Source organism: Sparus aurata, chromosome 23, assembly GCF_900880675.1.
Source record: "Sparus aurata chromosome 23, fSpaAur1.1, whole genome shotgun sequence".
In the NCBI taxonomy this organism is placed as follows: Eukaryota; Metazoa; Chordata; class Actinopteri; order Spariformes; family Sparidae; genus Sparus; species Sparus aurata.
The window spans coordinates 27,165,107-27,180,217 of NC_044209.1; the positions used below are offsets into that span (position 1 = coordinate 27,165,107).

The following is a 15,111-nucleotide window of genomic DNA, read 5'->3' on the forward strand; positions in this document are numbered from 1 at the left end:
TTGTTAAAAAATGCATGCTAAAGTGCTCTCATTGGAGCCAAAACGTGTGCTAAAGTGCCCTCTTGGGAGCCAAAATATGTGCTAAAGTGTCCTCTTGGGAGCCAAAATATGTGCTAAAGTGTCCTCTTGGGAGCCGAAATGCGTGCTAAAGTGCCCTCTTGGGAGCCAAAACGTGTGCTAAAGTGCCCTCTTGGGAGCCAAAATGCATGCTAAAGTGCCCTCTTGGGAGCCAAAACCTGTACTAAAGTGCTCTCCTTGGAGCCAAAACTTGTGCTAAAGTGCTCTCCTTGGAACCAAAACGTGTGCTAAAGTGCCCTCTTGGGAGCCGAAACGCACGCCAAAGTGCCCTCTTGGGAGCCAATATGCACGCTAAAGTGCCCTCTTGGGAGCCAAAACGCACGCTAAAGTGCCCTCTTGGTTGGAAAAACACACTTAACTGCCCCTGGTTAAAACATGATAAACTGACCTCTTTGGTGGCAAAAACGCGTGCTAAAGTGCCCTCTTTGGAGCCAAAACGCGCACTAAAGTGCCCTCTTCATTGGCAAGAACTCGCTGTATTTTCGCCCCTACCATTCAAAAAGTCTGTGCACGCCACTGAATTTTATTATGAAGGTGTTCGTGACAGGAAATGCAACGTGTACAGCGAGTTACCACCATCGTTCATCCAAATAATGTCTGCACAGTCTGCTGCGGCTTCAGATGCCCTCAGTTTATAATTGAAGAATCAATCGTGCAACTAAGTATTGATTTTAAGAAGGAAAAACAATGATTGGCAGGTAATATAATCAGCGTATACCGTGTAACACCAACTACTGCAGCAATCTTCGTGTCCACGCTGGCGGTGTTTGGTTCAGTTCAACGGTGTGAAGCATCTATGTTTTAATAATTTGCAGCATCTTTGCAACAAACATTGTAGTCCTGATGTCGACTTTCAGGTGAGTGTCATTGCATACGATGGAAGATAACTTCCATTTTGTCAAAAAATGACTTTTATCAAGTCTTTACGATATTGAAGTCCGGATAGACGTGAGTGTAAAGTGCAAGTTGCCTGTCTGACAGAGGCGGACAACTGTGATGTGGTGATTCTAATTTATTATATTTAGACTTTTATGTGAAAAGCATTAATCCCTCAGTTTGCTCCGATGTCCCTCTTAAAGACGGAAGCATTCTCTCTTAAATCTGCGCTTTATTTCCCCTCCAGCTCTGACGGCCAGATGTCTGCTCGTCAGTAATTGTTTGCTAGTCACAAAACACCTGTGATGGCGCGATGCACTCACGCAGTCTGCTCCTCGACTCTGTTTGGATATTTACTGTGCAATCACTCGTCTCCTCTGAGAACAACCTCTGCAGTTTTCTTCCCTCCTGCTCGGCGGTTCTGTACATTGGCTTCACACCCTGAAAAAACACATTTAAAACAAACAAAAGATGCTCGAAGTTTTAATTTCCCCCGACCTTTTCTTTGCACTCTTTAGGAAATTCATTAGGTATTCTTTAAGGTGCAACTCATCCCAGTCACTTAGGTCCAAATTAGAAGTTTAGGTGCAGCTTGTAATCCTCTTCTATGCATGAAAGAGCAGTGAGGTGTGTCAATGAGAAACAAAACACACCAACAGGTCTCTGTGGCAGCTCAGGATACAAAGTTTGAAGAGAAAGACAAAGACGAGCTTCTGAAACTTTTCTCGATCCTCTGTCATGCTCACACCGAACATCTTCGGAGAAGTTTACACAAACCAACCACAGGAGGATATCGCTGTTTACTACTGTAGGACTATCTGCCAGCTCAGTGACTTCAATCAGTATGAATTATTTTAAATAACACAGCTGCAGACTTTTTAAATACATGAAGATGACTCGACATCTTCTAGTTAAGCTCTGTAGAAAACAGATGTGTTGAACTACCACACATAAAAAATGTTACCCAATCGCCAGATTACATTTAAGTCAAGTAAGAATCTGTGTTGTAACTTTACATTTGTTTTCGTTAAAGTTTGAATTTCTCTCTCATGACAACGCTGTGCTTGCTTTCAAGCCGAACCATTTTGTTTTCCTGTCTTGCTCGCCACGTTCACGGACGGAGATGGTTTCCCGAACTTCACCGTGAAAAATCGCCGGTTTGGTTGGCATAAAAATGTCTCCAAATATCTCCAGGTGTCCTTAAAAATATCCGCTGGTGTGACTTAACTGAGGTCGGACATTTGGCAGCCTTGTCGGCTGAAAATGGCGAGTGTTGTAGTGTAAAGTGAAAGGTGTTTGACCCTCAGACAAGCAGTTCTGACAGAGGATACTGGCAGGAAGCCGTGGAAGCAACACTTTAATGATGGACAGGACATTGTTTACGTTGAAGTTTGAATTTCTCTCCCACGACAACGCTGCGCTCTTTGCTTTCAAGCCGAACCGTGATGTTTTCCTGGCTTGCTCGCCACGTTAACGGATGGAGATGGTCCCCGAACGTCCCCGTGTTTGGTTGCCATAAAAATGGCTCCGAACGTCTCCAGGTGTGACTTAAATTGAGGTCGAAAGATTTGGCAGCCTTATTGGCTGAAAATGTCTGATGTGTTGTAGGGTTGGACCCTCCAACAAGACATGGAAGAAACACTTTAATGAAGCAAAGGACAGTTTAAAAACTTGGCTGTCTCGTTGTCTTATTCCCATAATTTCTTAAAATCTTTGGTAACAAATAAATTGGTTAATGTATCTGCGTAGTCCACCGGCTTCATCAAGAAAACTTTGTGTAGCTCAAATATTCCCAACAGGGTGTGAGGAGAACTCTCCATGAAATAATAAAAAAAAGAGGGCAACAAAGAGTTTCATAATTTCCATAATATTTGGTAAATAATTCATCAGCTCATCAGGATCTCTTGCACATGGGAATAAGAAGTGTTGGTGACAGGTGGGTTGGCAGCGAGGAACGACGCTCAGTCAGAGTGCAGCGGCATCACTTTAAATATTATCTGTTCGCTGAAATGTTTTGTTCTGCCTCGAGAGAGTCCCGTAATTAGTAAATAACATCCTGCAAGTGAAATTGTCAATCAGAGCTTCTTCTTTTTTCTTCCTCACCACTGAATAAAAAGATGCTGCAAGTCTGAAATATTTGTGCATATTTCATTCAGATTTAAAATGTGTTCGCTGCAGCTGAAGTTAATTCAGTTACAGGAGCTTTCTGGTTATTCCGGCCAGTGTTGCCAGATTTGACTGACAAAAAGAAGCACGATTAGAGTCTCGATCCACTTATCACAAAAAAGGTAGCTCAGTTTTTGCAGGAGGAGCTAATTTGAAGAATACAGCCAAACTTTCCAGAAGTGGAAACCAAACTAAAAATCCATTTTCAGAAAGTTGACCCCCATTTTTTAATAAGTTACCCATTTGGGTGGAAATAATGTCTTATTTCTTTCTCATTTGAATATTTAACACTATTTATTTGTGTTTATTGTGTAATAATTACCTGTATGGTGTCCCTGAAGGTCAAAACAAGGAAATTTTTTTGGAAATCACCAAATCTGTGATCTGAAATGTTCTATTTACCCAATTTTTCCCCCCCAAATGTTGTGTTATGTCCAAAGTTTTATTTTGTTTCTTCAAAATGTTTGTTTTTTTCTGAAATATTAAATGTTGTTTTCCACATTTTTTATCCCCCAATTGTTGTTGGTTTTTGAAGATGTTACATTTTGTGACATTTTGTTTTGTTTTCGACAGTTTCGTTTTTCAAAATGTGTCAGGTTTTTGTGATATGTTGCTGTTTTGACCCCTCAGGGCCACCTTATGCTTATTTTATAACATTGTTTTATGTTCTCATCATCCTCTTTGTCTTTGCTCCGTTCTGAAGGCGTCATAGAATATATATGCTTATAACTCGATAGCGGTCGTGTCTCTGCAGGTTCACGTGCTCGACACAGAGGATAATTATGGGACCACTTCAGGTCAAGAGGCATCGTATGGAGGATCAGACGCCTACAAGGTCGACGGGAAAATGAGCCGTGTGGCCCCTTTAGTGATGCTCCGTCATACCGGAATGGTGTTAAGATTCACTTTGCATGGAGTGTTGAGCCTTTTTGAAACATGTTGAGGCTGCCTGGCTCATTAACAAAGGCGACGGAGCGGACCCTTGAACAGGGCCGGTGTCAGAGGAGAGCAATTCCCCTCTGCACCAGAACTGGGGCAGACATTTTGGTTGGTTGCTCTGAGCTAAACCAAATCAAGACCCACATAGACTCCCTGATTGAAAGACAAAATATAGACCAACTAGATACTAGAGAGAGAATGTGGGGCAAATATTCGTGAGACTAATCAACGTGACAATTACAAGGCGAGAGCTTTGAGGAGCCTCCCCGCAGCGCCGCAGAGCCGTGTCACTTTCTCCCGCGTGATTGTTTTTGTGCTGTTGGGCGTCGAAAAAGCCGAGCTCCGGATCTTCTTTGGTGTCATTCATTATTTCAGTCTTCTGTTGGAAATATGGCCTCATTATTCTTCAGCCAATGTCGACCCCGCCGTTACCTGTCAGCGCTTTTCTGCTGAGGCCAGCTTATGTGCACTCGGAGCTGTTTAACACTAATGGACGATTCCTCTTCCCCTTTTGTGCTCAACATGCCATCTGATGTGCCATTTTGACTGACAGACGAACGGAGGGGCCAATTTGCAAATGCTGACTTCCGGAGCATCCAGTGTGGAAAGACATTCATCAAAAGCTCCGTGCCCTTTTTTTTTTTCCTCTCTCTCTTGTCTCCTTGTCATATTATCTGTACGGCGCTGTCAGGGGAGCGCCGCCGAGCTGATCTCACTTTATTTCTACGGCCTGAACGAGCAGATCAAACGACTGGTGTAAAATGTGGCTGGACAATTAAAAAAAAAGGTCCACTTCCTCTTCTGTGAAGTTAGCGGTCTGAGAGAAAAGTACTGCCGAGGTCCAGAAGGGAAGCAGGAGTCAGGATCTGTAAATTAACAATCATTAACTGACGGTAAATACGTCGTTAATCACACTTTGGTTAGTCGTTATTTTACTATTAAACAATAAAATACCTTATGAAGCATTTATAAGACTTTATAATAAAGAACTGCAGAATAAATGGCTCAAAACGCATTAAATTGTCTAGTTAATGTTAATTTCCTGTTAACAATGTTTGATTAAAGGTGCAATACGTAAGATTTTTTGTTTAAACTCTTACAAAACAAATAACAAAAATATCAGACATCTATGTATTGTGGTAACAAGATATCCTCTGACGCTAGCATGCTAATCAGCTAGCCACTTTTTACTCCATGAGGTGCTACAAGCTAATAGGCGTGCTAGCTACACGGCTAATTTGGCTAACTAGGTGCTCCGTTCTTACATATTGCACCTTTTACTGTAAATGCACCATTTATTAGTATAAACACAATCGGTAAATTACTTTAAAATGTATCAGTGTGGTGCAAATACAGGTGTTATCCTGTTTTAATGACCTTATAAATGATCTATAATGTTTCTACAGTTTATAATTACTGAAGCATCAGCTGGACTAATATATGCTGTTGATAAAGAGATGTCAGGACAGTCTTCTTTTAGAAAACAGCGACTCTTTGTACAAAATTATGAGCCCAAAATATGATAACATGTCTTCATGACCTGTAGCAAGAAAAGAACTGTTTCACTTTGTCTTGTTGTGACAATAATTAGAAATCTGTAGAGGTGAAAGACAGAAAAAGGTAAATATCTTGTTTGCTTTGACCACAGATGTCGGTCAGAGGAAAGCTTTTTACTCTGAGTACATTTCACAGCCTGTACTCTGTTACTTTAACTGGAGTAAAGAAGTTGAATCAGTACTTCTGTCTTTCTGAACAGACACACTGTGGACTTTTCTCCACTTCTGACGCTTTGATGATGTCACTTCGAATCTCACAATCAAACACTGAGAAACAGGAAGTCACTTTGCTGATCTGGATGAACGTTGCTGTCGTGTCTCAGGTTGTAAGAATCCAACAAGTCGTGCCGAGTGATAAAGACGACTTTGTTAAAGGCTGTTTAGCGGTTTAGTGTCTGTGTCATAACTCCAGTGTAGTTAAATGTTGCAGAGGGCTCCGATGAATATAATCACCAGGTCCACTCGGGGCCACACGGACCCTCTCTGTGCTGTAAAGGTAATAACAGCAGACCTTCGTCAAACAGCGTTCACCTTGATCAAACAGCACTCAGGCCGGCTACGACAAATAAATCCAGGCAGCGCTTTTTTTCTTTTTCTCTCGTCTGCACACCAGATGGATGAGCTTTGACACGCCGGGTAATAACTGAGTGAATGAGGACAGCCGAGTTCAGCCAATGACAGCAAAGTATTTGAAAGTCAATTTTGATTTGATTTCCTTTTCACCTGTCTGCGATGTTTTAATGGGCTCGTTTTCACCATCTGGCACAACCAGATTTCACCAGACCGGTGAATAACATTAACAACATTTTTCAAAACCAGCTCATTTTTTCCTCTCCTTGTGGTGCCTTTGTGGAGACGGACTGTTTGAAATGAACTTAATGTAGGTGCAAATAAAACGAGAGACCGTCCTGTGACCCACAAGTCGTCATTATTCACAACCATCGTCAACTTTCATCTGCATCTTGTACTATTGTGACAAATAAAACACCTGCCAAAATGCTCTGAGCTGTTTCTGTGTCCGTTCCTGCTACAACACTTTTCTCCAGAACACATTTTTTGCCTTTATGAAATGCACACAGACTCACAAGGTGATGCTGATGTCGGATGAACCGAGATGACACGTTTCGTGTCCTTCTCGAAGAATCAGCACCTGTGGAAGGAGATGAAATCATAAAAGTTTGAGGACAGTGACGTTTGAGGTTCAGGTGAAAAGTTTCAGATATTAGCTTTAGCTTGAAGTAAAGACTGAGAAGCTGGACTGTCTGAGACGTTCACATTTCAGAGTAAACTTCTGCAATTTGATAATATTCATAAACCAGAGTTTATTCATGAATGTACTCGTATAAATCGAGATGAAGAAGCAGATAGAAATTATATCATTTCCTCTGGAGATTGACAGAATAGCACAGTGAGAGCAAAGTTTGTCTTACAACTGTGACATTGTGTATTCAACATTTACTTCATGATGATACGTTAAAGAAATAGTGAGTTCAAAGTCACATGTCAGGCTTAAAAGTTAATAATCTCAGATCAAAGTCAGAAAATATGAAATGTGAAATCTGAATAAAGTGGCATTTAAGTCATAATCTTCAGAATAAAGTTATACTTCTGGGAGTGAAGTTGTGTAGAAGTTGCTGAGGTCATAAACTGATGAGATTAGAGAGTTTTCTGTAAACATGATTAAATATTTTGACACTTTATCGCTCAAAGTCACAAATCTGAGATAAATTCTTACATCTGTGAAAAAGAAAAACATCCTAAACCGAGATTGTTTCATGTGCTTTTATGTCTAATTCATTCTACAGAGTGTCCTGACTTGTATCAGGAGCCCTGAGTGTGTCATAAAGTTCGAACTGAAATCAGAATATCTATAGATTCATGAGGATTTTCAAAATAAAAGCGCAAAACTCAGCGTCCATCCGTCAGATTTCAGACTGTGGTTTAATTTGAAGGAGAAGAAGTCAGAATTCAGTTAAATGCTTCAAAATCAGATCCTTTTACACACATCCATCCCATAATAAGAGATTTTACTTTGAAAGTCGGAGCTGAAATTTACCACTTTGTGTCAAACAGCAACAGAACCCTTCCTCCTCCTCCTCCTCCTCCTCCTCCATTTAAATCCTAAAGTCAACCAGCTCAGGCATGTTTTCACATTACACACACACACACACACACACACACACACACACACACACGCACGCTGATTGGTGACTTGTGAGTGGATGCAGCTTGTGTGCGCGCTGGAGCGTGAACGTGCACCAACAGCAGCAGCAGCCTCGCGCCTCTTACACACAATCTCCAACACACTTATCTTTTTTTTTTCTCTTTCCTCTCTCCACCTCCGCGAGTTATCGAGTGAAGCCTGGAGGTATATGACCGAAGCAGAGAGTGAGTGAGTGAGTGAGTGAGTGGAGGGGTGGAGGGGTGGAGGGAGGAGAAGAGATGCCGATTGATAATTAACTGAGGTACCTGAATCGGTGACGTGGGTGGAGGGGTGAGAGGAGAGAGAGGAGAGAGAGAGAGGGAGGGAGAGAGGGAGGGAGGCGGGCCGGAGAGGAGAGAGAGGTCTTGGCTCTTGTCTTGCTGAGGCTCTTTGATTCAGTGGCAGAGGCTGAGACGAGCCCGTTACCGGCCACCGCTCCCCCGGTAAGTCCTCCCCATCTTCTCTAAATCAAACTCAGTCTTCAGTTTTTATCTCTAACAGGCAAAGTTAAAGCTCCGGGTGGAAGAAAAGTTCGTGCGTAAAAGCGATTTTTCGTTTTATTTTGCATTTCTGTGCAGCTTGTGAACACAGATTGTTTGGATTTCATAGTTTAACACCTCGATTTTATGTTTAAAGTGAAATTAAATCAGAAAAATGTCGATTTTTTTTTTGGTACTTTTTGGTGCTGAAACGCGTAAAACACCCAAATGGGAACTCGGGCGCTGTCCGCGGTGCTGAACGCGCTCAAACTGCAGTTACGATCCGAACTCTTCTTTCTCTGATCAAGTCAAGTTTCTTACTGATATTTAATTCATCGATTAAATCCCTCTTTACATTCTCCACAGTCTAACTACGAGCTTCAAGATCAACAGCTCGCGGCAAAGAGAAGACAGATTTCCCAGGAGGACATCGGCTCTTTACGCGTCTCTGCACCAGAAAATCAAGAAGAAAAAAAAGAAGAAAAAAAAGAAAAGGGACATTTGCCCAAAGCGAAACTTTTTCCCCGAAGAAGGCCGGCTCTGCTCTGGGTGACAAAGTCAGAAGATGCCTCCTTGTGTGTGTGATGAGCAGTCAAAGTCCGTCAGTGAACGCTTGGCACACGAAGGAGTAGCTGCGGTGGAGAAAGCCGCCAGTCGGTAAAAAGAAGAGTGACACTCCGAGAGGCAGATCCGTCAGAAGAGAGTGGAGGCCGAAGAACAAACACCAGCGCGTCCTCAAATGATGGGGATACAGCACCTTCTGCTTCTTTTGATTTACTTAGACCCGCTGAATGTCCTGTGCGCCGCCACCGCCAATAAAAAGAGCAAAAACGCGCCGAGGAGGACCTCAAAGGTGAAGGAGGTCAACGGCAGCACCACTGCGGTCCCGCTGGCCGCGGTCGTCCCGGGGAGGATCACGCAGGTCCAGGCGCCCTCGGTGCAGCACGACACCTGCCTGGGCTACTACGACGTGAGCGGCCAGTACGACAAAGAGTTCTCCTGCAACAACACCGACCACCGCTTCTGCTGCGGCAGCTGCTTCCTGCGCTTCTGCTGCGCGGACCGGGGGAAGCGGCTGGAGCAGAAATTCTGCACCAACTACAACACACCGGACTGGATCAAAACCCAGCCCCCGTCACCGGCGCCGACAGGTGACACGTACGACCCGGAGCTGGACCAGACCAACACCACGGTGTACATCAGCTGCGGGGTCGTTGCGCTCATCATCGCCATTGGGATTTCTGCTAAAGTTGCCTATGATAAAGCCACCAAGCCGCCTCAGGAAATGAATGTACACAGGTGAGATCTTCTTTATTTCATAGATGATGTGCACAGAAAATGGTTTTTGCGCAGGATTTGGAGTTTAACGCACCAAAAATGTCCCTGGAGACGTGTTTCTGGTGCGCGCACTGCGTTACTGTTTGATCGATTTAGTGAGAAAACACGTTAAATTCATCTTCCTCTGCTAAAAAAAATGCATTAAAAATGACTTAACACTGTCACATGTATCTATTGTTTGGTGCCCAACATGTTTCATCGTGCGTAAAACTGTAAAAAACATGACTGACATTTCCCCTTTAAGTGGAAATCTGCAGCCTACATAACTCACAGCGTCGATATCACGGGTTCAATCAGGCTCGTGCCCTTTAACACGTGCCATTACTCTCCTCCCCAGAGCCCCCCTGTCAAAAAATGTCACCACTGTATACCTTTCTATGGTACACATCCCATCCCAGTCCATCCCAGGAGAGGCAGGCCGTGGTATTTTGTGTCGGTGCAGCCTCAGGAGGGGGGGAAGAAGTAAATGCCACAGAAAGCCATTATCAGTGATCACGTTCACTGTGATGGGAGTGGTCTCTGCTACAGTGACAATATGTTTGAACCCCCCAGGCACCCATAGCGGTCAGAGAATTGCTTGATGAGCGTGAAAGCAAACATATAAAATAAAAAAAAAGACATCCTGTGGTCATTTCATCCAGCAGCTGAACAAACCGCTCCCGATCACCTCCACACCAAATGATTTCTGAACGGTGGCAATGATTTCTTTTTATTTTTGAGATTGTTATCTGCACTTGTGTCCTGAAACAAACCTCACAGAGAGATTAACAGATTCAAAACAACTCAAAATTGATCAATTGTGGCCATAACTTGGCGTTTTAAGCACAAGTGTGTTTAAATGCATCCAGAGAGCTTCGGAAAAAACGTAGTTTCAGATCTTAAATTCACCTTGAGAACGTTTAATATTCACGATAATTAAAGATATAATCACTTCATCTCTGCATTAAAGACCTTTTCATATATTTTCCTGCCTTGTGTGCCAAATCCAAAGAAATCCATAATTTCTTTCAGTCACCTGTCGCTAAAACCTTAGAAGGAAACATCAGAGGAAACGTCAGAGAGTGAGGAAGGAAGTCGGCGAACGTGGTTCAGGTGGTCTGAGTGACGTCAGCCATTGCTCCCATGATCCCTTGCTACTTCATGACATCACAGGTCCGACATTTTTGAGCTCCACGATGTCTGGAAGGCGGCACGACTATTTAGTTTCCCTCGTTTCCACCGAGGAACGTATCAAAGAAGGGAGGGTCATTACGTCACTGAATCTCGCCTCGGTGCCAGACTGTGGCGACAGCTGTATTAAAGTCTATGAGAGATGCATTGAGAGAAACACTAAAATCCAACTTATCTACGTCGTCTGACTTCTGATGAAGAAACGCCTTCAGAAATCAGAAGAACACACTTCAGAGATGAGGCTAACAAGTCATTTTTCTATCCACACGTTGTTCCTTTCCTCAGATTCGGCTCCTGTTCTCGATGTAATTGCAGTCGGACCTGCCTCGTTTGATCAGAATGTTATTATTTGGAGGGAGAAATCAGTAGTTAACCTCGTCTCTGAAGTGTGTCAGACGACGACAATATGTTGGGTTGAAGTGTTTCTCTACGCATCTCCCACTGACTTCCATACAACCAGCACCGCAGTCGGGCCTGACGGTGAGATTCTCTGACGTAACGACCCGTCCAGCTTTGATAAGTTCCTTGGTTTTGACCGACCGAGTCATGAGATCAATAAAAGTTGAATTGAGACCTCTAGTGGCAGAAATATGATGATGCTGGATTCCTATTGGTGCATAGAAGTATGTGACATCACCTTTTTCGACAGAGCCCCGCCCACTTCAAACCAGTAAGAATGTGTCATGTGACAAAAAAAAAAAAATCAGCTGATTGAAGTTCTTCAGGCTCTTTAAAGGACAACAAATCCTGTTTTTAACCATTTTCATGATTAATTTGACGTAATTTTTCAAACAAAATGTCAAACATTTGTTGGTTCTGCTTCTAAATCATGAGGATTTGATGCTTTTCATCGTCTTTCATGATACTGAACTGAACTTCTTTGAGTTTTACGAGCAATTTATAGAAGTCAGCTTTTGGCATTTTCACTATTTTACGAGTTTTTAGCGCTTTAGATGATTGAACGCTAATAAAAACGATCGTTAGTTGCAGCCCCTCGTAACACTGCGTGCATAAAGTGAAGGTTAGTGTATTGTGTTTTAGCCAAAATGTCAAACATTTGGTGGATTTGATGCTTTTTCTCGTCTTTCATGGTACTGAACTGAATTTCTTTGAGTTTTTGGATCCAAGGCAAGAAATGTAAAAGGTGTCAGCTCGGTCGAATCTGAGTCTGTAGAGCAGATGATTAATCGATCATTAGCTGCAGCCCCGCCTGTAACACTCCAGTGTGTCGTGTGGAAAAGCCTAAAGCAAGAAATGATTCTGGATTGATTCACATTTATGAAGGATTTAAACCGTTTTTTTAGGGCATTTCGATGGTTTGATGCACATTTTCATCTTGTCCACACGTCACAGAGTTCAAACACACACACAGGTGGAGAGGAATCCTGAAACTGAATGAGTTTGTCTCATAGAGGCATAAATATCTCGACTATCGCCACTCTTCATCCCATCTGACGCAGGCACTGAAGCTGCAAAAAAGACGGATAAATTGGCTTTTAATTGGAGTGACGACTAAATAAAATTGCATGTTTTCCGCCCACAATCCTCGCCTCTTAGTCACCGCTCTTACACAAGAGTCACCTGAGTCACCTGCCATTAGGAGTTCATTTTGGATGCAGTCAGGAGGAGGACTGATTAAAAAAAAACAGACATGAGTATAATCGAGCATTGTTGCCTCGGCTATTAAACTTTGGTGCCTGCTGCTTTGGAAAATGTCAAGGGAGATTACTCAGCTTCCCCTCGCGCAGGCAAACACGGCGACACGTTCCTGATCAAACAAAAACAAAAACAATCTAAAAACTGGAGCCCCGACGACGACACGAAGGAGCTCTTTCAGTAGATCAGTTATAGATTAAATCTAAGCTCCAGCGATCGCCGTAAGTGTCTTCTCAGAAAGTTGGCACAGTCGGCTTTTAATATCCATATGGACTCATGAGAGGGTTCTTTTCAAACACAAAAGGAACAACAAAAGCTCCTGATGCAGCATTTCTTTTTGTCTCCATCTCTGCGCTGAGAAATGAAGAGATGGTGAAGTTTATGTCTTCATATCGCACTTCTGTTGCAGCCAGCGGGCGTCCTCTCAAGTGGATCCGCGCAAATGCCGCCACTCCAACGTGAGCGCGTGGCCGTGAGAGTTGTAGAGAGCCGACGTGGCTTCCTGGGTGTTCAATAGAGTCTCTTTTTTCCCTTTTTATGACTTGTTTATTTTTCCACCGACCGTTTGGCGCACAGAGCTGTCGTAATGATGTCTGCTGGAATAGACCTCAGAGGCTGGCAGCAAGACGTTCACGCTGACAGCCGTGACCAAGAAGAAGTAGTGGAACATGGGATTAGCTTTATATTTGGCAAAGGGCCCCGGCTCCTAAAAAAAAGTGGGAGCTTCTCTGTTAATTTCCGGTGCTTTCTCGAATGTCATTTGGACTCCTACCTCTGCGACCGAGTGGAGGACTGTGAGCAGAATACTGAGCCGCTGGCAGACCTTTGCTGTTTGAGTCCGTGACCTTCACCGAAACACAAGAAAATGCCGAGTGAGAGCTGAAGCCAGTGATTTGAACAGGATGTATTGATCACTGTCTCGCAGAGCAAACCCCAGATGCAATTTATGCCGGCAAGGTGGTGAGAATAATGCTCGGTTCTCCGATTGCAGGACCCGAAAGGCAAACGGTGGATGGGCAGAAATAGAAGCAGACAGACACAAAGTTCAAAGTAGAATGGACAAGAAAAGGGCAACGTTTGTACAAGAAGTCTGCGGTGAGGATTTAGATCGGATTCTGTATGTTGGACTATAAAGAACATCAGATTTCAGAACAGCAGAGTCCAAGTCATTACATCGTTTGTCCACTTGAGAACAACAACGAGCAACAACAGTTTAATTATTGTTCTTTCAACCTCGAGATTCTTGAAAGTTAACTTTATCTTCAAAAGGTTACGGCCAATGTTCTGTGTTTGTTTCTTTTAATAATGTCCGATGAAAACAACAAACCCAATCATGTGCGTCTCACAATACTTTATCCATCTCGTCTGCTGCCCTCAGGCCAAAGAAATTGATCGACTATTAAGACCTGGACGCTTCATGTTGCTGCTCAGGTTTTCTTCCAATTTTGCCCAGTTACAGTGAAATAAAACCCTGCGGACCAAAAAGCATTTCCCCCCTAGAGCACCAGTGTAAAAGACATCAAATTTTTTGATCCTTAGAGGTTTTATATTTGTAAAACTTACCTTGACTTAGTCATTTAAACTCCTATGATTTCATCGAAATGTAAAGTCTGTGGGTCACTGAACCAGGAAGTAAACTTTTTTTAACGTACGCAGTTCTCTTTGGACTGATTTGTGTGTATACGGTGCGTTCATGTGCTGTCGGATTTATTGGAATAGCAAGATTCACATGAACGCTTTCAAGCTGGACCAACAGAACATTTTTGCACATGAGTTGACGTCACATGACGCTGAAACATGGCGGATGAAAACTTACCAAAGTCATGTATTCATTTTGTTGATGCAATGATGCATCAGCTCTTAAAGATCTATGGACCCAAGCTCTTTGGTTGCTTATCTCAAAATATATGGTTTAATTTTTCATGAATGTTTATTTACTGTTCTGGTGTTTTTGTTGGCCGGCTGTGGCCTTTTCATGGGGTTTGTTGGCACAATGATCTCATCATCTCTAGAACCCCGTGAGGCGCTTTGAGTATCTAGAAAAGCGCCATACAAATCCAATATTATTATTATTATTATTATTATTATTATTATTATTATTATTATTATTATTATTATTATTATTATTATTATTATTATTATTATTATCTTACTAGCAAAAGGGAACTGCTACTGTACATAAGTACATTAGTTGTGGCGTTCCCCAGGGATCCGTCCTCAGCCCACTGTTGTTTTCACTTCTAAACACTTTTCTGTATATCTCTTTGGTTCTGCATGAATTTTAAAATTCTTTCCATCAGATACTAAAGGAAATAAATTGATTCCTGTTGACTCCCTATTTGCCAGCGTGTCCCCTTAGATGTATGACGGGAGCTCGGCTGCTTATTTGTAGGTCTCATCAAGATAAATGCTGACCAAACCATCAGTCAACACCTGTATACACACTCACAGATATCAAATTTACATCTTATAAGCAATTTTTGTGAATATTTCATATGTTTGATTCAAGTTTTCATCTACCATCAACATTATTCTTCTGTATATGAGCTTAATTTCATTTTTTTTTAAAGTTTATTTTCTGTCCTTTGTAAAGCTTTTTATACATTTTCATAAAGGTGTGATATGATAACAGGTGTTTTAACATTTATCT

The 15,111-nt window shown here is 42.4% G+C and overlaps 1 protein-coding gene across 4 annotated transcripts in view; it reads left to right on the plus strand.

The window, feature by feature from the left end:
• The first annotated feature begins 7,840 nt into the window (after positions 1–7,840).
• LOC115575975 (shisa family member 6) overlaps positions 7,841–15,111 on the plus strand; it is an 86,140-nt gene continuing 78,869 nt past the window's right edge. For 3 of the 4 annotated variants that reach the window (XM_030408423.1, XM_030408426.1, XM_030408424.1), the window contains exons 1-2: positions 7,841–8,261; positions 8,664–9,596. In XM_030408423.1, coding sequence (XP_030264283.1) covers positions 9,037–9,596 — 560 coding nt within the window. In that variant the 5' untranslated portion in view covers positions 7,841–8,261; positions 8,664–9,036. The remainder of the gene's footprint in view (positions 8,262–8,663; positions 9,597–15,111) is intronic. The other variant, XM_030408425.1, reaches the window with a different exon arrangement.